This window comes from Bombina bombina, chromosome 6 (assembly GCF_027579735.1).
Source record: "Bombina bombina isolate aBomBom1 chromosome 6, aBomBom1.pri, whole genome shotgun sequence".
Taxonomy (NCBI): Eukaryota; Metazoa; Chordata; class Amphibia; order Anura; family Bombinatoridae; genus Bombina; species Bombina bombina.
The window spans coordinates 734,380,785-734,393,741 of record NC_069504.1 but is presented as its reverse complement, the minus strand read 5'-3'; the positions used below and the strand labels follow the sequence as shown (position 1 = coordinate 734,393,741).

Here is a 12,957-nt window from a genome sequence, read left to right as displayed (position 1 = left end):
CGAAACCCAAATGTTTTCTTTCATAATTCAAATAGAGCATACATTTTTAAACAACTTTCCAATTTACTTCTATTATCACATTTGCTTAATTCACTTGGTAACCTTTGTTGAAGGAGCAGCAAAGCACTACTGGGAGCTAGCTGAACATACTGACTGAGCCAATTAAAAGTGACATATATGTGCAGCCACCAATCAGCAGCTAGCTCACAATAATGCATTACTGTTCCTGACCCTACCTAGGTGTGTTTTTCAACAAATGATACTAAGAGAACAAAGAACGTTAGATAAAAGGAGTCGTTTGGAAAATTCTTTAAAATTACATGTCCTATCAGAAAATGGTTTAGGTTTCATGTCCCTTTTATTGTGTGTTTGGCTAGCTTAAATAACATGTATAAATAGCAGAAATTGTTATAATATTGCTACGTATTAAACTGCCCCCAACCATCTACTTCATAATGTCACCCGGCTGGTAACATTTTATGTGAAGAACACTGAGTACTATTATTATATTGCATTACTGTTACAAAAAAAAGCTATGTCCAGGATTGACGTCATTAAATGAAAACCTAGGTCTCTGAACGTATTGGACACTGCAGGCATTTCATTATCAGTACAGAGTGATGAAAACTAAAAATTGGACAACAATTCGGCTTTGTTTAGACCTTATATTATGGATGGGAGCTTTTACAAATGCTCTGCAGTATTCAGTTTCCATGGTAACATGCCAACATCTTTGCGCATTATTTCTTTCACTAATTTAACACTTAGAATTTGCAGATTTCCATAGACAACAATTGTGACAGGCTGCAAAGACTACCACATGACTGCAGAAGGAAGGTTTTTAAAAGGATTATTTTTGCCCTTAAAGAGCCATGAACCCCAAACATGTTCTTTCATGGTTCCATTGGAGCATGCAATTTTTAACAACTTTCCAATTTATTATCACATTTTCTTCATTCTCTTGGTATTTTTTGTTGAAAAGCAGGGATGTAAAGCTCAGGTGCATGCATGAGTCTGGATCACTATATGGCAGCAGTTTTGCATGAATGTTATCCATTTGTGCACTAAACACCAGCCTAGCTATCACTTCAACAAAGAATAGCATGGGAATAAAGCAAATTTGATAACCGATATAAATTTGAAACTTTTTTTTTTTTTTTAAATTGTATGCTCTGTCTGTAACGCAAAAGAAAATCCCTTTAATGAAATTTCCATAGTGAAACTGAAACATTTGTTTTGAAGGCACTAATAGCGTTTGTTGATTTAACACTGAGGTGTGTAATAAACTGCCATATGGATTACCTTGAGTAGATTTGTAAAGTTTATGACATTCCGGATACAATCTTGTGTGATTATTTTATAATATTTGGAGATGACTTATTTTAAATAGAACATTGCTTATATATATAAAACTCACACCCACACATAAACATAGCTGCGTAAGCACACACGCATATACAAGCACAGAGATACTGAATCATTGCTGAATGCAGAGGATTTTATTTTACAGTAAATCCGATTTCTCTTTAACTGTCAGAAATATAAAGCAAAGGAAAAAAGCACATTAACCTTGAATCCAATCCAGATATCCTCATATCTCAGTTTGTCTGAGGTCAAAGGAACATAGTGTGGGATTGTAGAACGATGATGTCATGGGATAGAGGGAAGAATTAGGACAAGTAATAAAAATGATGAACAAAGAAGGAAATAAAATAAAATATAAAGAGTGGGAGAAACATGGGCTTGAAGCTTAAAAGGACATGATACAAAAATATTGAAGCACTTGAAAGTGATGCAACATAGCTGTAAAAAGCTGACTAGAAAATATCACCTGAACATCTCTATGTAAAAAAGGTAGTCACGGTAAAGGGACTTTAAGCAGACAATCAGGATGCTAGTCCTGGACTTGCAAGAGATTGTGCATCTGGCATGTGCAGACACAGTCATGTTATTTCCCTATTCATTTTTAGGAAGTTTACTATGAAATCTCATGAGAGTTCAGTGACATCTCATGAGATCACAGCAAAACAAAGCATGACCTCAGCACTGCTGATGGCTATTGTTTTGTTCTGTTCTTTTCAACTTGCAGATGGACAGCAGCTGAAATATTACTGTTCACAGAGCACTTTCTCTGGTGAGCTGAAGAAAATTTCTCTGGTGAGCTGAAAACATTTTTTTACATAGAGATGTTCAGGTGATATTTTCATGTCAGCTTTTTACAGTTATGCTGCATCACTTTCAAGTGATTTATCATATGAGTATTATGTCCCTTTAAAGGGGAAATATTATATGTATTTTGTGGATGTAAAAACAGGAATCCTGTTCAAGTCAGCACCTGGCTTAAAAGGATATTAAACACTGAGATTGTGGCAAACTATCTTTATGTATTGTGCCCCTTCCTATAATTTAACTCTGAAAATTATGAGCTTTCCAATTTCCATGATAATTCAGTTTTCAGACTTCACAAGCCTCTCAATGCTATATTCCAAACAGCCATTGTTTGTTTACTCTAGTTATTCATTTATATATGTCCCTAATTAGCATTAGCAGATTATATAAGGTAAGGGATATCTAGGTTACAACACGTACATCTATTACTTTATATGGACTAAAACTTTACACATATGTCTTCAGTACAACTTGCATAATTTTAATTTACATCTGCATATTATTCTAAGGCTAATCTTTGATTTGAATAAATCATTATGTCGATTAGTTAGTAACCATTTTGTGTCTCTTTAAAGGGACAGTCTACACCAGAATTTTTATTGTTTTAAAAGATAGATAATCCCTTTATTACCCATTCCCCAGTTTTCATAACCAATACAGTTATAATAATATACTTTTAACCTCTGTGATTATCTTGTATCCACGCCTCTGCAAACTGCCCCTTTATTTCAGTTCTTTTGACAGACTTGCAGTCTAGCCAATCAGTGCCTGCTCCCAGATAACTTCACGTGCACGAGCACAGTGTTATCTATATGTAATACGTGAACTAACACCCTCTAGTGGTGAAAAACTGTTAAAATGCATTCTGAAAAGAGGTGGCCTTCAAGGTCTAAGAAATTAGCATATGAACCTCCTAGGTTAAGCTTTCAACTAAGAATACCAAGAGAACAAAGCAAAATTGGTGATAAAAGTAAATTGGAAAATTGTTTAAAATTACATGCTCTATCTGAATCATGAAAGTTTATTTTGGCCTAGACTGTCCCTTTTAATGTGACTGTTTGTACAGATGGGCTATTTTAACCTCTGCACTAAATTCCTGATACCATCAAAAAAGTTGGAACGTTTCTCAAAATAACCATAAAAAAACTATGCCATGCTGAAAAAAATGTCCTTTATAAAAAAAAATGTTAAATGATTAAACCAAATATAATTTGAGGAGATCCTCCTCCCAACTTTAACAGGTAACAGGTAAGCCTTACAGGAAATGTGTTTCTGAAACTGAATAATGAAGACATAGAAGTGTCAGAGAGAGATTATTATTATTGTGCTTGGAAATAATAGAGAACACTTCCAGTATAATAACATACAGTGAATGGCAGGAAGTCTACTGATACAAAATGTCCAGATATGAGGAGGGCAGACATATAGCGGTCACACTGGGTAGAGGTCACACGGTGTGTGCACGAGACAGTAACAGTATTCACACTATATCAACATCATTGATGAATTTCAAGCCCAGTACACTGGGAGTTCCCCACACAGCACTTTTATGGTTCGTCCCAGAATGGAGATGTCACTCACAGGCTCCATGCTGTTATTCTCTTTTTGTCTGGCAGAATCAGGGGCAACCTAGGTGAAAAGAAACACATCAGTACTTTTAGCTATTTATTTTATATGTCAGAACCCCTGACCACCACACCAGTTATATGAGCCTAAGCAGGTTACATAGCAAGTTGAACTAGGCTGTAATTATAAAGGGACAGTAAAAGCTAATGCTGTCTATCATGCATAAGAAACAGCCCTATTTTTGCACAAAAAAAGGTTATATTAAATCTGGGTTTTTTTTTGCTCATTTGCTATGTGTTTAACCCCTGCAAAAATGTACAGCTGATATGCCACAAGCAGGACAGGCTTTTGATTGTACATCACTCCTGATTGGCTCACCGAGCGCTCCTCAGTAGCACCAATGCATTTCTCTAGGTAAGGCGACATTAAAGGGACACTAAACCCACATTTTTTTTCTTTCATGATTCAGATAGAGCATGCCATTTTAATCAACTTTCTAAATTACTCCTATTATCATTTTTTTCTTTGTTCTCATGCTATCTTTATTTGAAAAAACAGGAATGTAAGCTTAAGAGACAGTCCATTTTTGGTTCAACACCTGGGTAGCGCTTGCTGATTGGTGGCTATATGTAGCAAACCAATCGGCAGGCCTTACCCAGGTTCTGAACCAAAAATGGGCCGGCTCCTAACCTTACATTCCTGCTTTTTCAAATAAAGACAACAAGAGAACGAAGAAAAATTGATAATTGGAGTAAATAAGGAAAGTTTTTTTAAATTGCATGCTCTATCTGAATCACAAAAGAAAAAAATTGGGTTTATATCCCTTGTTTCTCATGCTGTTATCAGCCATTGAGCAATCTGTCCCTAGGGTTGAGTTCTTCATTAATTCACAAACAATGTCTTGATTGTTTCAATTACATTTTAAAGTTAGTTTAAACCGTTTTAAGTACAAAACCTTTCATGCTAATATATTTTCATGTACTGAGTATGTGAGTTCACTGTGTATACATATATATGAGTCTGTGATTGGCTGACGGCTGTCACATGATACAGGGGCAGGAAAGAAATTGTTTATATGTGTCTGAAAAAGAAAAAATCTTTGAAATCCAGACTAAGTGCTATTGCATTTTCGTTTCGTTATGCATTTGCTGATTATGTAATGTTACTGTATTTAATGGAACTTTAATTAAATGTCCCTGCAGTACATATTTTTGTTTCAAATAATGTTTTAAAAATGTTTAAAAAAAACAAACAAAATTTCATTGGGCCCTCATATGAAAAGGTTGGACAACCGTAATCTACAGTAACCCTAATCTTCTCAGTGTCTTTTTGTACTGTGTGTTTTGCAATTTGATTCACTTGTCCTAGTCATTTTTAGTTGCTGTCTATTTCTGTGCTTCATATCTTGTAGTTCTATATCTCGCTCACCTTGCTCAACATCTTTTCTGCGATACTCTGCAAGCTTGGTACATTGTCGGGATCCATCCTTGTGATGTAACACGCGTGTCCTGGACGAGGGCGAGTGCAGATCAAGAGCTGTGGTGAGAGGGGGGGTCACTACCTGGTTATCATAAACTTTACGAGAGCCTCTCCTCCTTAAAGGGGTACTTAACCCAAATATTTTATTTTATGATTCGGATAGAGCATTCAATTTTAAGCAACTTTCTAATTTACTCCTATTATCATTTTTTCTTCGTTCTCGTGGTATCTTTATATGAAAATGCAGAAATGTAAGTTTACAAGCCAGCCCATCTTTGGTTCAACACCTGGGTACTGCTTGCTGATTTGTGGCTTAATACAGCCGCCAATCAGGAAGAGCTATCCAGCCAGGGTGCTGAAACAAAAATGGGCCGGCTCGTAAGCTTACATTCCTGCTTTTTCAACTAAAAATACCAAGAAAACTAAGAAAATTTGATAATAGGAGTAAATTAGAAAGTTGCTTAAAATTACATGCTCTATCTGAATCATGAAAAACAAATTTGGGTTCAGTATCCCTTTAACCCTACAAGCACCAGAGCCTATACAGCACATCAGACCTTACCTTGCTATAGTCATACACAACACTAGCTGAGGTATTGATCCCTGTGTCCAAGTGAAAGGTTGCCACGCCCGTCCCCCGCTGACCATGGTCAGCTCCTTCTTGCAGTGACATCTGGAAAATCTAAATAAATATACAGATACGCTAATCAATATGTGTCCATCCTGTGCATATGATCTGCATTGTTACTTTTATAAAATGATCAGTATAAATGACTTCATTTATTTGACATATTATTGATTTTATCTTTACTACAGCGGCACTATACAAATAAATGATAATAATACTGAATGAATATACTTATTGGGAACATGATTATTGAAAAAACATTTTTGTTAAAAGTTTATGTACAGGAGCCTAATTTCTAATTACACAGCGATTCTGTTCTACAGTATTATGGCAACTGTGATATGGCCACTCGGGTGTGATTCTTAATTCAACTAGCTATGCAGCACATAGAGCCAGATTACAAGTGGAGCGGTATTTAACACTCCAGCTCTCGCGCTAACTATGCTAGAAGTAAGCTTTTTGTGCATGTCGGGTAGTGCTCGTATTACAAGTTGAAATTAAAAAGTTTGCAAAAGGATAAACTTAAAGGGATAGTATAGTCAAAATTAAACTTTAATGATTCAGATAGAGCATGCAATTTTAAGCAACTTTCTAATTTACTGCTATTATCAATCTTTCTTCGTTCTCTTGGTATCTTTATTTTAAAAAGCTGGAATGTAAGCTTAGAAGCCGGACCATTTTTGGTTCAGCACCTGGGTAGCGCTTGCTGATTGGTGTCTAAATGTAGCCATCCAATCAGCAAGTGAACATTGATAATAGGAGTACATTAGAAAGTTGCTTAAAATTGCCTGTTCTATCTGAATCATAAACGTTTATTTTTGACTAGACTATCCCTTTAAAATATTGCAACCACATTAACGTATTCCCCCATAGCAGTCAAAAAGTGGGGGAAAACACCCTACTCACGTGCAAACCCGATCGCATATTCTCAAGTGTGCTCACCCGACATGAAAAAATTAATATTTCACATTCCAATGTTCTTCACATAGCAGAATATTTTCTATTTATTCATAAATACATATTTCTACATATTTATCTAAGGATATTTTGGTACAATATACTGTATATCTATATATATTTATAGATTATTATATATAGGTATAGATATATACAGATATATGGGAATATCTATTTATGTGCAGAACTGGAATGTAAAATATTTACAGTAAATACATAGTATAACACTTTATTAAATATGAATATTGCATAAATATTTTTTCATCTGATTAAAGGGACATTAAACCAAACATTTGTCATTCATGATTTAGAAAAAGCATGCAATTTTAAACAACTTTCTAATTCACTTCTATTATCTAATTTGTTTTATTCTCTTGATAAAAGCATATCTAGATAGGCTCAGTAACTGGTGATTGGTGGCTGCACATAGATGCCTTGTGTGATTGGCTCACCCATGTGCATTGCTATTTCTTCAACAAAAGATATCTACAAAATTAAGCAAATTAGATAATAGAAGTAAATAGGAATGTTGTTTAAAATTGGATTCTCTATCTAAATCATGAAAGAAAAATTTTGGGTTTAGTGTCCCTTTAACTGCAAAGGGTCCAATGCACTTATATATATATATATATATATATATATATATATATATATATATATATATATATGTATACTTATGTATTTATGTGTTTATATGTGTATATATATATATATATATGTCTTTAAAACATATATATACATACATACATATGTACACACACATAGATTGCTAAAGACACGTGCACACTCCTAAGCTCCAATCATACCATCTAGGTTCAATCTTCAACAAGAGATACCAAGAGAACAAAGCAACATTGGTAATAGAAGTGAATTAGAAAGTTGTTTAAAATGCAATACTCTATCTTAAATAAATAGACTCTGTACAAACAAGGCTGTCTAAAAAAAAAAAGTTAGAAAATCTGATGTTCCACACAGCCTTGTTTGTACAGTCTCTTTTATTGCCTGTTTTATATCTGTCTCTAATTGTTCTCAGCAGAAGAGTAAGAAAACAGGAAAACTTAAATTTAAACATGGTGGTGCCTATAGAAACTCAGAGTTAAATTACAGGAAAAGGGGACACAATAAATAATTAAAGTATATTGGAAAGTTTTTTTCAACTAGACATAATTAGACATTTTATATTACAATTGTATACTGTTTAATATACCTTTAATCATTTATAAGGTATTTGTGACAATTATTACTCATTATTAAAGGGACATGACACCCAATTTTCTTCTTTCATAATTCAGAGAGAGCACACAACTAAACAAAAAATTACATTTGCTTTGCTCTCATGGTATTCTTTGTTGAAGAGGATACCTAGGTAGCTAAAGTGCACGTGTCTTGAGCACTGTATGGCAGCAAACATTGCCATCTAGTGCTCCTCCAAATGTAAAACAATTTTAAAGGGACAGTCTATCTGAAAATGTTTATTGTTTAAAAATGACAGATAATCCCTTTTCTAACCATTCCCCAAGAGATACTAAGAGAACAAAGTTAAATTGATAATATAAATAAATGAGATTCTTTATTACATTTTACCCTATCTGAATCATGAAAAAAAATGTTGGGGTTCATGTCGCTTTTAGCTCATGGGCTTTAACATTCTTGCCCAACTTTAAAGGGACAGTCTAGTTAAAAAAAAAAAACTTTCATGATTCAGATAGGGCATGCATTTTTAAACAATTTTCCAATTTACATTTATCCCCATTTTTTCTTTGTTCTCTTGGTATTCTTAGTTGAAAGCTTAACCTAGGATGTTCATATGCTAATTTCTTAGACCTTGAAGGCCGCCTCTTAAAGGGCCACTGTAAGTAAATATTTTCTATGCCTGTTACTAACTACCCCAAATACGCTTTTTATCAATAGCATTTCATTAACATATCTCTACCGTATATCAGAAATCGTGTCTGCAAATGTAATTGTTTTCCAAACCCACTCTGTGGGTATCCTTCGCTCTGTACCAATACGTTTACAATACCTAGGTTTCAAAATGGCGCTTTAAACACAAAGTTATTGGTTTAAGTATTTTGAACACTCAGTGCTGAAAATAGTGGGCAGGATAACGTGACATCATCGGCGAATAAAAGATATAACTTTTAGAACTTTATTAATCTTCGTTTTGTAGAAAATATAGGTCAGTAGGTTTTAATTAATGTTTATTAACTTTAATATGTTAGTTGTTTAGCTTAAAAATTATAACAGAAAGTAATCCTTTAAGAATGCATTTTAACAGTTTTTCACCACTAGAGGGTGTTAGTTCATATTTTTCATATAGATAACACTGTGCTCATGCACGTGAAGTTACCTGGGAGCCATCACTGATTGGCTAAACTGCAAGTCTGTCAAAAGAAATGAAATAAAGGGGCAGTTTGCAGAGGCTTAGATACAAGATAATCACAGAGGTAAAAAATATATAAATATAACTGTGTTGGTTATGCAAAACTGGGGAATGGGTAAAAAAGTGATTATCTTTCTTTTTAAACAATAACAATTCTGGTGTAGACTGTCCCTTTAAGCCCAAGGACTAAAATGCAGCCCTCTATTGTTTACATCTGACTCCAATCTTCTATAGCACTCTGCACCTCTACACAAAACGTTATCTGTGCTAAATTCTAGGTACTGTGTGAATACATATATTAAAGAGATTTAAAACAGTATGTTTCATTATTGTAATAAAATAAAAACATGAAGCAGTGGATTATACTTAAAATAAATCATTGCATTATGTATTATTCATCATTTTAAAATGGTTTTACTTTTTATTTATTTGTAAGCTTCATTTGTGCAATGTCCATTACTTCCTGTCACAGCCCTACAAGTGGGCTGGGGTCTCTACAGGAAGTCATATCTAGCTTGATTTCATAAATCATCTAGGGTAACAGGAGCTATATAAACAGGACGTCTACTCCATAATTGTTATTGTTTAAAAAGCTAGATAATCCCTTTATTAGCTATTCCCCAGTTTTTCATAACCAACACAGTTATATTAAATATACTTAACCTCTGTGATTATTTTGTATCTAAGCCTCTGCACACTGCCCCCTTATTTCAGTTCTTTTGACAGACTTGCCTTTTAGCCAATCAGTGCCCTCTCAGTAACTCCAAGGACGTGAGCACAATGTTATCTATATCGCACACATGAACTAACTGCCTCTAGCAGTGAAAAACTGTCAAATGCATTTAAATAAGAGGCGGCCTTGAAGGGCTTAGAAATTAGCATACAAGCCTACCTAGGTTTAGATTTCAACAAAAGAATACCAAGAGAATAAAGCTAATTGGATGATAAAAGTAAATTGGAAAGTTGTTTAAAATTACACACCCTATCATCATCATGAAAGTTTAAATTTCACTCGACTGTCCCTTTAAGTTACCAACATGTCAGCTCATCAACCTGAGGGCAAGAAGACATGTAAGTTGTTTGCTGTTTTTACACAATCTGTTTCTATTTATATTTACTTTGATTAGCATTTTTGTTTTTACTAGAAGCACCTTTTCATAGCCTTTTAAAAGGACACTCAAGTCAACATTAAAATGTCATGATTCAGATAGATCATAGAATTTTAAACAACTTTCCAATTTACCTCCATTAACAAAATGTACACAGTCTTTTTATATTTACACTTTTTGAGTCATCAGCACCTACTGAGCATGTGCAAGAATTCACAGAATATAAGTATATGCATTTGTGATTGGCTGATGGCTGTCACATGGTACAGGGGAAGTGGAAATAGACAATCATAACTTTGAAATTTGTCTACTACTCATTTAAAGTGCTATTGCATTGTCTTGTTATCATGCATTTGTTGTTTATGCAAATCTACAGACCTGTCACCTCAGCTCATATAACCCTAACTGCTTTATTATTAACTGATTCACTATATACTGGCTCTGACCGTCTCTGTGTGCTTCTGGCTCATGTGCAGACCCATCAGGAGGACAGCAACAAGGACCACCACCAGGACAACTACAACCAGCACTACGCACAGTAGCTTCTTGACGCCTCCAAGACAAGGGATTCTGGGTAAAGGGAATTCAGAGTACACCTGGGAAAGAGACAAAAAAGGCTTTTACTGCTAGTTTGCAAATAATACAGGTCAAATACATCTGTCATTTCACATCACATGCTTTATAATGTGTAGTTAAAAAAACATACACAGAGGCTGAAATGCATCTTACATAATTCTTAATGCTAACCCTGCAACATGCTACATGGTGATTGTTTGATCAGTGTAGGAGATTATTTAGATCTGTACTTACATCTGTACATAACTGGCCACAGAGAGAGAGAGTATATAAATCTGCAGTTGCATTGCAAAATACTTCCATATGAAATAAAGCATTTAAAACTTTAAAATCATGTTAAGTATGTTTATTGTATCTCCCTTAAAGGGACATTAAACAGTATAAAATTGTAATATAAAATGTTTATGTGTAGTTAAAAAAAACAAACTTTGCAAAATATTTGATTTATTTTGTCCCCGTTTCCGGTAATTTTACTTTAAAAATTGTTGTTTTTCTCAATTCCACTTCAATAGTAATAGGCGCCAACATGTGCAAACCTCGGTTTTCCACTTATCTCTCTCTTCTGATGATGACAATTTGGGGCATATAGAAAACAGGCAATAAAAGAGACTGTGCAAACAAGACTTTATAAAAAAAACCTTGTTAGATAGTTAATCCAGTATTCCACACAGCCGTATTAAAATACTTTATTCCACATAGTTTCTTTACATACTCTCTTTTATTGGCGGATTTCTATCTCTCTAATTGTTCTTAGTAGGAGAAACTGATAGGAAAATCACTTTGTTGAAACTTAATGCTAACACTTTTATCTTTAATATTTAAACAACTAATATAATTTTAAAAAAAAAGTGTCTGCATATTATTCTCAGGCTTATCTTTGATTTGAATACATAATTCTCTCTAGCATGTATTTACTATTTAAAGGGGCAGTGTACTGTAAAACTGGTTTCCCCATAATGTGTTTACAATTACTTTTTATACCAGCTGCAGAGTTTAAAATGTATGGAAAATTTCTCCTTCAGGTGTATTTTTGTATATGAAATAGATATATCTGGTAGTTGAAACCACAACCTAATCAAATGGGCTGAATTTCAAAAGAGAGTAGACCTCATTAGCTTATCTCTCTATGTTTACACAAAATCCTTCTTTTCTTGTTTATATACACAGTGAGACCAATACAATAGAAAATTAACATTTTATTATCTCTCTCTCTTACCACCCACTAGGAATGTAATTTTTTCTAAACCTTCTTGTTTACATAGCTTTTCTATAACCAGTACTAAGTATATAAATATGCAGTATAAGTGGGGATATAACAGGAACAAATGTTATTTCAAATAACAAAATAAAAGCAACACAAGTTACAAGCTAAATTTTTACACAAAAGCAAGAAGTATCAAATTAATTTGCTTATATATGTTAGGTGCATATATTTATTTTTATATATATATATATATATATATATATATATAGATAGATAGATTTTAAAATTAACACTTTCCATGCATCATGGCTCCATAGACTTACCGGTGGCACCTCCATGAGGACAGTTTTGCTCTGATCCATGCTTCTCTGTTCTGCTAACTTGTGCACAAGTGCTGGGACAGGACACATTTCCTGTATATATATGTACTAGGGAGAGAGGCAGAGCCTTGAAGTGTCCCTCAGACCCAGCTCTTTAAGTGTTTGCTCCCACTCCACATATGTTTAAAGAACAAATACACTTATTGCATTTTTAAGAACTTTTGAGAGTGTCTGTACTGCTAACCTATCCCCTCTATCAGGTTCTTAAAACACAGAAGTCAAGTACTTCACCTCAGCCTAAATTCTGCAGAGCATTGCTCTACTAATTCCAGTTATTGTCCTCGATTCACTCGAAAACTGTCTATAACTTATCAGTTTTTATCTTATTCTATTCACAGAAATGTATAGAAGCAACGTATATAGTGACAACATCCTAGGATAAGAGATTATAATTCTCTATAATGTCAGTGAATGTAGGTCATGCGTGTAGGTCATGCGTGTAGGTCATGCGTGTAGGTCATGCCCCAGCATATCTATGGTTCTGAAAGGTTTTGCTTATTTATACT

The 12,957-nt window shown here is 34.1% G+C and overlaps 1 protein-coding gene across 1 annotated transcript; it reads right to left on the bottom strand.

The window, feature by feature from the left end:
• Window positions 1–1,484: 1,484 nt before the first annotated feature.
• Window positions 1,485–12,540, bottom strand: SFTPC (surfactant protein C). Its single transcript, XM_053717958.1, has 5 exons — window positions 12,395–12,540; window positions 10,738–10,887; window positions 5,777–5,896; window positions 5,164–5,271; window positions 1,485–3,798 (listed from the first exon to the last, which is right to left on the bottom strand). The coding sequence occupies exons 1-5, from the start codon at window positions 12,479–12,481 to the stop codon at window positions 3,679–3,681; spliced, it is 585 nt and encodes a 194-aa protein (XP_053573933.1). The 5' UTR covers window positions 12,482–12,540; the 3' UTR covers window positions 1,485–3,678.
• Window positions 12,541–12,957: the final 417 nt, after the last annotated feature.